Here is a 13,972-nt window from a genome sequence, read left to right as displayed (position 1 = left end):
TTATTAATAATGCTAATGCTAATATTAATACCAACATTAATACTACCAATATTACTACTACTATTATTATTATTATTATTATTAATAATAATATATAAAAGACATAAAGTCTATTTGACCCCGAATAATTACCCTAATTAAAATAATAATAATAATATTAATACTAATACCATTACTAATAATACTAACGCTAATATTAATACCAACATTAATACTAGTAATACTACTAATAGTAAGAATAATAATATTATTATATAAATGATATAAAGTCTGTCTGACCCCTAATAATTACCCTAATTAATGAAATATTAATATTAATACTAATACCAATGCTAATAATACTTATGCTAATTAGTATTAGTATACCACCACTATCAATACCAGCACTAATACTCCCAATATTAATAATAATAATATTATTAGATAAAGGGCGCCGAGCCTATCAGCCTGCTATTAATTACCCCAATTAATGCATTAATAATATTAATACTAATACCAATGCTAATAATACTTATCCTCATTAGTATTAGTAATACCAACAATAATACTATAATATTAGTAATAATAATATTATTAGATAAATGATGCAAGTCTATCTGACCCCTAATAATTACCCTAATTAATAAAATAATTATATTATTACTAACACCAATACTAATAATACTAACATTAATATTAATACCAACACTAATACTACTAATATTATTTATAATATTATTAGATAAAAGACACAAAGTGTATCTGAGCCCTAATAATTACTCTAATTAATAAAATAATAATATTAATACTAATGCCAATGCTAATAATACTTATCCTCATTAGTATTAGCAATACCAACACTATCAATACCAGCACTAATACTCCCAATATTAATAATAATAATATTATTATACAAGGGGCGCCGAGCCTATCTGCCTGCTATTAATTACCCTAATTAATGAAATAATAATATTAATACTAATACCAATGCTAATTATACTTATCCTCATTAGTATTAGTAATACCACCACTATCAATACCAGCACTAATACTCCCAATATTAATAATATTAATATTATTAGACGAAGGGCGCCGAGCCGCTGTGGCCGCTGTTAATTGCCGCGGTTAATTAACGAGCCGCGGCTCCCTACCCGGGCTCTCCGGGCTCTGGGCCTTGGGCTTCTTGCGCAGTTTGGGTTTCTTCTGCGCGCTCCGCGCCAGGAGGTGCCGCAGGCGCCGCGAGACTGCGGGGACGCGCGGGGGCAGGTGGGATGGACATGCAAATTAAACGCAAATGAACACGGGAATTGAAATGAACGGAACAGTTAAAATTAAATTAAAATGCAAATGAACATGGAAATGAAATGAACAAAACAATTAAAGTTAAAATTAAAATTAAAATTTAAATAAAAAATAAGATTAAAATGCAAATTAACACGGGAATTGAAATGAACAAAACAATTGAAGTTAAAATTAAAATTAAAATTAAAATTAAAATTAAAATGCAAATTGATACGGAAATGTAAATGAACAAAAAAATTAAAAGTTAAAATTAAAATTGAAAGTTAAATAAAAATTAAAACCAAAATGCAAATTAACATGGGAATTGAAATGAACAAAACAATTAAAATTAAAATTAAAATTAAATTAAAATGCAAATGAACATGGAATTGAAATGAACAAAACAATTAAAATTAAGATTAAAATTAACAATAAAATTGAAATGCAAATGAACACGGGAAATGAAATGAACGAAACAATTAAAATTAAAATTGAAATTAAATCTAAAATTAAATTAAAATGCAAATTAATATAGAAATTTAAAGAACCAAAATTAAAATTAAAATTAAAATTTAAACAAAAAAAAATTAAAATGCAAATTAATATGGAAATCTAAATGAACAAAAAAATTAAAGTTAAAATTAAAATTAAAATAAAAAATAAAATTAAAAAGCAAATTAATATGGAAATTGAAATGAACAAAAACAATTAAAATTAAAATTAAAATTAAAATAAAAAATAAAATTAAAATGAAAATTAACATGGAAATTAAACTGAACAAAACAATTAAAATTAAAATTAAAATTAAATTAAAATGCAAATTAATATAGAAATTTAAATAACCAAAAATTAAAATTAAAATTAAAATTAAAATTTAAACAAAAAAATTAAAATGCAAATTAACATGGAAATCTAAATGAACAAAAGTTAAAATTAAAACTAAAATAAAAATGTAAATAAAAAAACAAAATTAAAACTCAAATTAACATGGGAATTGAAATGAACAAAAAAATTAAAACGAAAATGAAAATGAAAATTAAAATGAAATTAAAATGCAAATTAATATGGAAATTGAAGTGAACAAAACAATTAAAATTAAAATTTAAATTAAAATAAAAAATAAAATTAAAATGCAAATTAACATGGAAATTGAAGTGAACGAAAATTAAAATTAATATTAATAATAAAATTTAAATAAAAATTAAATTATAATGCAAATTATTATGGAAATTTAAATGAACAAAAATTAAAATTAATATTAAAATATAAATTTCAATAAAAAATAAAATTAAAATGCAAATTAATAAGGAAATTTAAATGAAAATACTAAAACAAAATTAATATTAAAATTTAAATTTAAATTTGAATAAAGAAAATTAAAACTAAAATAAATAAAATAAATAAAAAATTAAAATTAAAATTAATGTTAAAATTTAAATTTAAATAAATACTAAAATTAAAATTAAAATTAAAATTTAGATTTAAATAAATAATTAAATTAAAATAAATTTTAATTACCAGTTAATAGTCATATTTAAATCTAAATTTAAATTTAAAAATTAAATTAAAAAAATTGAATTAAAGTTGAAACGTAAACAAAAAATGAAGTGAAAATTGGAAGTTTTTCAAGATGAAAGTTGGAATGAAAGTTTGAAAATGAAAAGAAATAAATTGGAATTGAAATTTAAAACGAAAAAATGAAATTAAAATTTAAAAGGATTTAAAAATGAAAATTGGAATGAAAATTAAATAATTAAAATTAAAATAAAAAATTAGGATTGAAATTAAAACAAAAGAAATTAAATTAAAGATATTTTAAAATTAAAATTAAAATTAAAATTAAAATTAAAAACTAAATAATAATTGAAATTAAAACAAAAAATTAAATTAAAATTTAAAAGATTTCAAAATGAAAATTGGAATTAAAATTCAATAATTAAATTTAAAAACTAAATTAGAATTGAAATTTAAAAAAAATTAAACTTCAATTTCAACTTCATTTAAAATTAAAATATAAAGAAAATTTAAAGGTAAAATGAAATTAAAAAACATATTAAAATTGAAATTGAAATTAAAAAATATATTAAAATTGAAATTGAAATTAAAATAAATAATTAAATTCAATTTAAATTGATGAATAAAATTAAAATAGGAAAAATGGAAATGGAAATGGAAAAAATTAAATTGAAATTGAAACTAAAATTAAAATTTAAAAGATAAAATTGAAATTAAAATTGAAATTTAAATTGAAATTAAAAGAAAAATTAAATAAATTTTGAAATTATGATTGAAATTAAAATAGGAAAAATTGAAATTGAAATTGAAATTGAAATTACAATCAAATTAAAATATAAAACTGCAATAAAATGGAATAAATGTGGAAATGAATTAAAATTAACGAAAGTTTGATGTAAAATTTAAACGTTGAAATGAAATTAAAATTTAAATTTAAACATAAAATGAAAGGAAAAATGGAATTTAAATGCAAATAAAGAATTGGAATGGAATGAAAGGAAAAAGCGAAAGGAAAATGAAGCAGGAAAATGGGAATAAAAATTAAAAATAAAAATTAAAAAAGCATTGGAGGGAAAACGGGAGGGAAAACAAAGAGCGGAAATGAAAATTGGAATAAAATTCTATAAAAATGCAAAATTAAAATAAAACGAACCCCTAAAAATAAAAAAAAACACCAGAAAAATTGGACAGAAATAATTAAAAATAAAGAAAATTCGGTCGAATAATTAAATCTTGTTAATTATTATTAATATTATTTATAATTAAATATTGTTTCAATTAAGTGATTAAATGTAAAATCAAAGAAAATTAAGTCAAATAATTAAATTTTATTATTTTTAAATATTATTATTAATTATTATTTAAATTAAGTAAAATAATTGAATATAAAATCCAGAAAAATTAGTTAAATATTAAATATTATTATTTATGATTATTTATTATTAATAATTAAATATAGTTTAAATTGAGTAAATTAATTAAATATAAAGTCAAAGAAAATGCAGTAAAATAATTAAATATTATTAAATATTATTAATATTATTATTACTAATAATGAAATATTACTTAAGTAAAATAATTAAATATAAAATCAAGGAAAATTAATTCAAATAATTAAATATTATTATTTATTATTAATGTTATTAATAATTAAATGTCATTTAAATGGGGTAAATTAATTTAATATAAAGTCACAGAATAGTAAATAAAATAATTAAATACTATTAATTATTATTAATATTATTAATAAGGAAATATTTTTAAATTAAGTAAAATCATTAAATATCAAATCAAGGAAAATTAGTTAAAAATAATTAAATATTATTAATTATTGTTACCATTAATATTAATTAAATATTATTTAAATTAAGTCAAATAATTAAATATCAAATCAAGTTAAATAATTAAATATTATTTTTATTATTATTATTAATAATAATGACACATTATTTGAATTAAGTCAATTAAATATAAAATCAAGGAAAATTACGTCTAATTAAATATTATTATTTATTATTAATATTATTAATAATTAAATATAGTTTAAATTGAGTAAAACAATTAAATATAAAGTCAAAGAAAATGCAGTAAAATAATTAATTATTTTTAATAATTATTAATACTATTAATAATTAAATATTATTTAAATTAAGTCAAATATTTAAATATCAAATCAAGGAAAATTAGTTAAAAATAATTAAATATTATTAATTATTGTTACTATTAATATTAATTAAATATTATTTAAATTAAGTCAAATAATTAAATATCAAATCAAGTCAAATAATTAAATATTATTTTATTATTATTAATAATAATAATTACATATTATTTAAATTAAGTCAAATAATTAAATCTAAAAGCAAAGAAAATGAAGTCAAATAATTAAATATTATTGATTATTATTAATATTATTAATAATTAAATATCATTTAAATTGAGTAAATTAATTTAATATAAAGTCAAAGAAAATTCAGTAAAATAATTAAATATCGTTAATTATTATTAATATTATTAATAATGAAATATCACTTAAATTAAGTCAAATAATTAAATATCAAATCAAGGAAAATTAAGTCAAATAATTAAATGTTATTAATTATTGTTACTATTATTAATACTTAAGTATTATTTAAATTAAGTCAAATAATTAAATATCAAATCAAGTCAAATAATTAAATGTTATTTTTATTATTAATATTAATAATAATGACACATTATTTAAATTAAGTCAATTAAATATAAAATCAAGGAAAATTACGTCTAATTAAATATTATTATTTATTATTAATATTATTAATAATTAAATATAGTTTAAATGGAGTAAATTCATTAAATATAATGTCAAAGAAAATTCAGTAAAATAATTAATTATTAATTATTATTAATATTATTAATAATTAAATATTACTTAAGTAAAATAATTAAATATAAAATCAAGGAAAATCAAGTCAAATAATTAAATGATATTATTTATTATTAATATTATTAATAATTAAATATAGTTTAAATGGAGTAAATTCATTAAATATAAAGTCAAAGAAAATTCAGTAAAATAATTGAATATCGTTAATTATTATTAATATTATTAATAATGAAATATCACTTACATTAAGTAAAATAATTAAATATCAAATCAAGGAAAATTAAGTCAAATAATTAAATATTATTAATTATTGTTACTATTATTAATAATTAAATATTATTTAAATTAAGTCAAATTATTCAATATCAAATCAAGTTAAATAATTAAATATTATTATTATTATTATTAATAATAATGACATATTATTTAAATTAAGTCAATTAAATATAAAATCAAGGAAAATTACGTCTAATTAAATATTATTATTTATTATTAATATTATTAATAAGTAAATATAGTTTAAATGGAGTAAATTAATTTAATATAAAGTCAAAGAAAATTAAGTAAAATAATTAAATATTTTAATTATTATTAATATTATTGATAATGAAATATCACTTAAATTAAGTAAAATCATTAAATATCAAATCAAGGAAAATTAGGTCAAATAATTAAATATTATTAATTATTGTTACTATTAATAATTATTAATTCTTGTTTAAATTAAGTGAAATAATGAAATAGAAAATCAAGTCAAATAATTAAACATTATTTTATTATTATTATTATTATTATTATTATTATTATTATTATTATTAATAATAATAATAATAATAATAATAATAATAATAATAATAATAATAATAATAATAATAATAATAATAATAATAATAATAACAACATATTATTTAAATTAAGTCAAATAATTAAATATAAAAGCAAGGAAAATTACGTCAAATAATTAAATATTATTGATTATTATTCATTATTAATAATAATTAAATATAGTTTAAATTGAGTAACTTAATTAAATATAAAGTCAAAGAAAATTCAGTAAAATAATTAAATATTGTTCATTATTATTAATATTATTAATAATGAAATGTCACTTAAATTAAGTAAAATCATAAAATATCAAATCAAGGAAAATTAAGTCAAATAATTAAATGTTATTAATTATTATTAATATTGTTAACAATTAAATATTATTTAAACTAAGTAAAATAATTAAATATAAAACCTAAAGAAAATTAAATAAAATAATTAAATATTTATAATCATTAATAATATTATTAATAAATAAATGTTATTTAAGTTAAGTAAACTAATTAAATATATTGTCAAAGACAATTAAGTCAACTAATTAAATATTATTAATTATTATTAATGTTGATAATAATCTTATATTATTTAAATTTAGTGAAATAATTATATATATAAAATAATGGAAAACTGAGTCAAATAATTAAATATTCATAATTACTATTGCTATTATTAATAATTAATATTATTTAAATTAAGTCAAATAATTAAATATCAAATCAAGGAAAATTAACTCAAATAATTAAATACTTTTAATTATTATTAATATTAATAATTAAGTATTATTTAAGTTAAGTAAAATAAAATTAAATATGAAATCAAGGATAATTAAGTCAAATAATTAAATGTAAAATCAAAGATAATTAAGAGAGCAAAGATTGAAAAATTAGGAGAAGTATCAAAATAATTTGTAGAAATAAAAATAAAAATAAAAGAGGGATTAAAGCAATAATTAATGAAAATCAAAAGTGAAATCGAGGTGAAAATTAATAATCCAGTGGGAATAAATTTAAATAAATTAAACATAAATTAAAATATAAGTTTAAAAAGAGAAAAATTCGTAAGTAGAAGTGTAATTAAAGAAATAAAATACGAATAAAATTCAAATTAGATTCAAAAGTGGAAATGAAAGGAGGAAAATGGAAATAAAATGGAACTAAAACCCAATGAAAATGGCAATGAAAATGCAAATTTAGGCAAATGAGATGGACTCGAGAAGGCAAATCAGAACGAGTCGACATCGGCCACGAAAGCAATCAACGCAAAGACCAGGAAATTCCCGGAGAAAGCACGGAAAACTCCCGACGAGGCTGGAATTCGGGAATTCCCAGCGAGGGGCTCTGATTGGCTGGGGGGGGAGTTGTGGGCGGAGCCTCTCTTTTGGCGGGAAATGAGTTTGACACCTCTGGTGGGACCAACCCGAGCCACCTCAATTCCCGCCGGGAACATTCGGTCGTCTCCATCTTCCGCGGCCACCCGGGGTGGGATCATCTCCGTGTGTCCCCCCCGATGTCCCCGCTGGTGTCCTCCAGGAGCTGAGGGACGCCTCGGAACGCCGGGAGAAATCTGGGATCCGAAATCCCAGATCCTCCTGGATTCCCGATCCCACCTCATCCGTGACCCACCGGGAGGCGGCATCAACTCGTGGGGACGTCCAGACGGTGAAGGATTGGGGACAACCGATCCCAAGGCTGGGGAGGATCTCCTAAAATTCCCAAATTTCTCGAATTTCCGTCTCCTTCTCTGGCCATGCCCTAAACCCTCAGGAGATGGGAATCTTCTGGGTTCCATCCCAACATTGGGGTCTTTTTGGGATCCAAAGCTACTCAAGGAGAAACATCTGGAGGTGGGATTGATGGAAACCATGGAATCATGGAATTTTGGATCCAAAGCTACTCGAGAGGAAACATCTGGAGGTGGGAATGATGGAGAAACCATGGAATAATGGAATTTTGGGTCCAAAGCTACTCAAGGAGAAACATCTGGAGGTGGGAATGGTGGAAACTATGAAATCACAGAATTTTGGATCCAAAGCTACTCGAGAGGAAACATCTGGAGGTGGGATTGATGGAAACCATGGAATCATGGAATTTTGGATCCAAAGCTACTCGAGAGGAAACATCTGGAGGTGGGATTGATGGAAACCATGGAATCATGGAATTTTGGATCCAAAGCTACTCGAGAGGAAACATCTGGAGGTGGGAATGATGGTGAAACCATGGAATCACGGAATTTTGGATCCAAAGCTACTCGAGAGGAAACATCTGGAGGTGGGATTGATGGAAACCATGGAATCATGGAATTTTGGATCCAAAGCTACTTGAGAGGAAACATCTGGAGGTGGGAATGATGGTGAAACCATGGAATAATGGAATTTTGGGTCCAAAGCTACTCAAGGAGAAACATCTGGAGGTGGGAATGGTGGAAACCATGGAATCATGGAATTTTGGGTCCAAAGCAACTCAAAAATAAACATCTGGAGGTGGGAATGATGGAAACCATGGAATCACGGAATTTTGGGTCCAAAGCTACTTGAGAGGGAACATCTGGAGATGGAAATGATGGAAACCATGGAATCACGGACTTTTGGATCCAAAGCTACTCGAGAGGAAACATCTGGAGGTGGGAATGATGGAGAAACCATGGAATCACGGAATTTTGGATCCAAAGCTACTCGAGAGGGAACATCTGGAGGTGGGAATGATGGTGAAACCATGGAATCACGGAATTTTGGATCCAAAGCAACTCAAAAATAAACATCTGGAGGTGGGAATGATGGTGAAACCATGGAATCACGGAATTTTGGGTCCAAAGCTACTTGAGAGGGAACATCTGGAGGTGGGGATGATGGAAACTATGGAATCAGGGAATTTTGGGTCCAAAGCTACTTGAGAGGGAACATCTGGAGATGGGAATGATGGAAACCATGGAATCATGGAATTTTGGATCCAAAGCTACTCGAGAGGAAACATCTGGAGGTGGGAATGATGGTGAAACCATGGAATAATGGAATTTTGGGTCCAAAGCTACTCAAGGAGAAACATCTGGAGGTGGGAATGGTGGAAACCGTGGAATCACGGAATTTTGTATCCAAAGGTACTTGAAAAGAAACATCTGGAGGTGGGAATGATGGAAACTATGGAATCATGGAATTTTGGATCCAAAGCTACTTGAGAGGAAACATCTGGAGGTGGGAATGATGGAAACCTTGGAATCACGGAATTTTGGGTCCAAAGCTACTTGAGAGGAAACATCTGGAGGTGGGAATGATGGAGAAACCATGGAATCATGGAATGGTTTGTTTTGGAAGGAACCTCGGAAGGTTGGGTCGGAAGGAACTTCAGGGGATGGGAGGAGTTCCCGGAGTGGAGGTGACGCTGGTCCCACAAAGGTGTCAAAGCTCTTTTCCTCTTGGATCTCCCCTTGGATTTCTGGGAAGGAGAAGGATGGGAAAGGCCCCACAGCACCGGGTGCACCTCCAGGAGATGTTTTGGATAAGTTCCTCATCCGCCTTTCGACGAGGAGACTCAGCCAAGAGGAAAGGAACCAAATCAGTGGGTTGGGATATGGAATCATGGAATGGTTTGGGTTGGAAGGGATCACAAAGACCATCCAGAGACACCTTCCGCTATCCCAGATCGCTCCAATCCCCATCCAGCCTGGCCTGGAACTCTTCCAGGCACCGAGGACAACCACAGAAGCCACCGGGCCGTGGTTCCTCACTTACCTTTGGTGTCATTCACCGGATCCATGTGCCGGTAAATGTATCCTTCAAGGTAGGAATGGAATTTGGGAGTGGGTGGGAAGAAGGCCAAACAAATGGCCATGAGCTCCCAGCCGCGGGCCAGGCTCTCGTAACGGAAGTTCTCGGTGGTCTGCCGGCACAGCTGGATGTAGAGCTCGTCTCGCAGCCCCTGCATGCTCCAGCCCTTGGTGGCGATCTCCAAGGCCACGTTGAGCTGGTCCGTCTTGGCCCGCCGGTCGCCCATGTACATCTGGATGAGCTTGAAGATCTCGCACGCCTCCTTCTTGACGTTGCGGTCGTTGGTCATGATCATGGGTTTCTTGATGGATTCGCTGCTCCAGGCCAGCATGTTGGCGATGGAGACCTTGCGGCGGAAGAGCCCTTGGGTGTGCTTGTTGAAGTGCTTGGAGGCCCAGTTCTCAATGTCCGTCTCCGAGGAGGGCTTGCGCAGGTTGAAGGTGGGGAAGACGCAGCTGGCGCTCGGCATCATGTTCCGCGTCTGCCGGCTGCTCTCGAACTGCGCGCAGGCGCCGAGGTCCTCGGACTGGGGGACAACAGGCGGGACAGGTCAGCGGTGCTGGTGGGGTGGGAGTGCTGATGGGATGGTTGATCGATTGATTGATCAACTGATCGAACAACAGATCAAAAAACCGACCAGCCAATGAACCAATGAACCAACCAACCAATGGCTCAGTCAATCAATCAACCAACCAACCAATAGATCAATCGACAAACCAACCAGTGAAACAACCAGTAAACCAATCCATCAACCAACCAACCAACAGATCAATCGACAAAGCAACCAGTGAAACAACCAGTAAACCATCAACCAACCAACCAACTGATCAATCGACAAACCAATCAACCAACAAACCAACCAGTAAACCAATCAGTCAACCAACCAACCAACCAGTTGAGAAACCAATCAATGAACAAACCAGGCAATGAAACAACCAGTAAACCAAGCAATCGACCAAGCAACCAATCAACCAACAAACCAACCAATGAAGCAAGCAGTAAACCAGTCCATCAACCAACCCACAAACCGATCAGTCAACCAACCAACCAATCAATTGAGAAACCAATCAATGAACAAACCAACCAATGAAACAACCAGTAAACCAAGCAATCAACCAATTGATCAATCAGCAAACCAATCAACCAACAAACCAGCCAATGAAACAACGAGTGAACCAATTAGTCAACCAACCAAAAGATCAATCAGCAAACCAACCAACAAACCAACTGATCAATCAACAAACCAATCAACCAACAAACCAACCAGTAAATCAGTCAACCAACCAACAAATGGATCAAGCAACCAACCAATGAATCAACCAACAAGCCTATAATCAATCAATCAGCCAATCAAGCAATCCATCAACCAACAGATCAATAAACGGATCAACCAACCAATAAACCTATAAACCAGTCAATAAACTGATCAATGAAACAACCAGCCAGTAAACCAATCAACCAACCAACCAACAAACGGATCAATCAACCAATCAATCAACCAACCAATCAGTCAATCAGCTAACCAACAAACTGATCAATCAATCAAGCAATCAGCCAACCAATCAATCAATCAGTCAATCAATCAACTAACCAACAAACTCATCAATCAATCATGCAATGAACCAACCAATCAACAACCAATAAATCTGCCAACAAACCTATCAATCAACCTAGCAACCAAGCAACAAACCAATGAACCAACCACCCAAGCCATTAATCAATCAATCAATCAATCAGCCAACCAATCATCCAACAAAAAAATCAGCCATTAAACCAATCAATCAACCAAACAACCAACTGAACAGTGGAGAAACCAACAGACCAACCAACCAATGCATGAATGGTTGAACCAACCAACCGATGAATTGATCCACCAAACCAATCAATCAACCAATCAACAAACCAACTGAGTGGCCAACAAACGAATGAACCAATCAACCAACCAATCAAACAATGAACCAGACTCCAAAAACAATCAATCAATCAATCAATCAATCAATCAATCATCCAAACAATAAATCAGCCAACAAGCTGATCAATCAACCAACTGACAAGTGGAGAAATCAACAGACAAATCAATCAATCAACCAACCAACCAATTAATCGATCCAACAAACCAATCAATCAACCAACCAACCAATCGACCAACAAATCAATCAATCAATCAATCAATCAACCAACCAACCGTTGCAGCATTCAGAGGTCTTCCCATAAGCCTCGTCCTCTCCAAGGAGCTTCTCGTCGATCCCATCATGGCCAAGTGGAGCTGACCCCGTGCCAGCAGCCAAGGTGGGCTGTGGCACCGACTAGCATCAGGAGGGAGGGAGGGGACTGGTGGGGACAAGTGACAGGCTGGACTCTCTCCGCACTTGGTCAGTGGAGTCGTGGACAGAAGTTGGTGGCAACGTGGGGGGAACAAAGGGCGAGTGGCTTTGGGTTCCACCCATCTTTTGTGGACACTGGGGACACACCCACCCTTAACAGCCCCCCCAGGAAACCCCCTCTACCCAAAACCACCTTCCAGCGGCCACAGGAGGAGGCTGGTGGCTCCTCCAAGCCATGAGCGACATGGATGGTCCTGCTGAACACCCTGAGGGACAGGAGATGCTCAGGATTTAACCTTGACCTCTGCAGAGCAGCCAGCTGGGAAGGACCCAGAGGACCCCTGTGGACCAGTGTCCTCCTCCTGCTGGGACCAGCACAGCTCGTGGGTGTCACCCCAGGAGGTGGAGGGACACCCCAACAGCTGGTGACCAGCATGGAGGAGGCCAACAGGGGACAATTGGTATGGACAACTGGACAATTCTGTGGTCCTGCAGCCAGCCAAGGTGGGTTCATCATCTCTTCTGCAACACCCAGGCCAGCACCACATGGGTTTGGGGGCCCTGGGGACGTGACCCATGGCAGGGAAGGACACGCCACAGCATCCAGAGGTGACACCGCTGTCCCCACCCCGTGTGGAGGAGCAGTGTTGGTGGCCCTGAGCAGAGTCTGCGGGCAAGGTGACTGCAGTGCTGCCACAGACTCAGGGCTGGGCTTCAGATGAGGAACAGAAGAAAAGCAGAAGGTGGAAAGACCCAGGAGGTGGAAAATCCAGGAGGGGACAAGGAAGCCACCCAAAGAGCCACCAGAGCTGCTGGCAGGTGACTGAGCTTCTACTCCTTCGAACAAGTCAAGTTTCTTGTCTCTTCAGCAACTTGTCCTGTTCCAATGTCGAGATCTTTCCATGGACATTGCTCCAGTCCCATCTTGACCACGGTGATGATGGCAGGGACATGGGATGGGGACACGGGAGCTTCGCCCCTCAAGGGACCCAGCTCTGCTGTCCCCGTGGAGGCCACTTCGCCCCAAAGGCCCTGCTGTGTCCTCCAACCTGGTCAGCTGAAGGCCCATGGGGTTTCCTGGGTGATGCTGGAGATGCTCGAAGGTCTCGCACTTGGCAGCTCCTGGGGACGTGGCTCTTCCAAAAACTCATCCATGGGCTGGACCAGAGCCACCAAGAACACCCAGGAAGAAGAAAATGACCACACTGGTTGAGGACATCAACCTTCTCCAGCCAAGGAGAGCGTGGTCAGGCCAGGGAGTGACACTGGAGGTGAAATGTGATGGATCCTCTGCTGCCAGAGCCAAAAGGAAATTAACTTCAGCCCTAATTAGCTCTAATTAGCACCTAAATGAACTTGGGGGATGCCCTGACCTACAAGAAGGGAATAAACCATCGGGTGCCAGCTGCAAATGGCCGTGAC

At 31.1% G+C, this 13,972-nt stretch overlaps 1 protein-coding gene across 2 annotated transcripts in view; it reads right to left on the bottom strand.

Annotated features, from left to right (window-relative positions):
• ARHGAP39 (Rho GTPase activating protein 39) overlaps positions 1–13,972 on the bottom strand; it is a 110,722-nt gene that overhangs the window by 7,736 nt on the left and 89,014 nt on the right. Inside the window, exons 5-6 of one of the 2 annotated variants that reach the window (XM_038127453.1) lie at positions 10,191–10,752; positions 1,131–1,223 (exon numbers count right to left, since the gene is read on the bottom strand). In XM_038127453.1, coding sequence (XP_037983381.1) covers positions 1,131–1,223; positions 10,191–10,752 — 655 coding nt within the window. The remainder of the gene's footprint in view (positions 1–1,130; positions 1,224–10,190; positions 10,753–13,972) is intronic. The other variant, XM_038127454.1, reaches the window with a different exon arrangement.

This window comes from Motacilla alba, chromosome 2 (genome assembly GCF_015832195.1).
Source record: "Motacilla alba alba isolate MOTALB_02 chromosome 2, Motacilla_alba_V1.0_pri, whole genome shotgun sequence".
NCBI classification, from domain to species: domain Eukaryota; kingdom Metazoa; phylum Chordata; class Aves; order Passeriformes; family Motacillidae; genus Motacilla; species Motacilla alba.
Note: the sequence above shows the minus strand (reverse complement) of the source record. Positions and strands in the feature narration are given on the sequence as shown.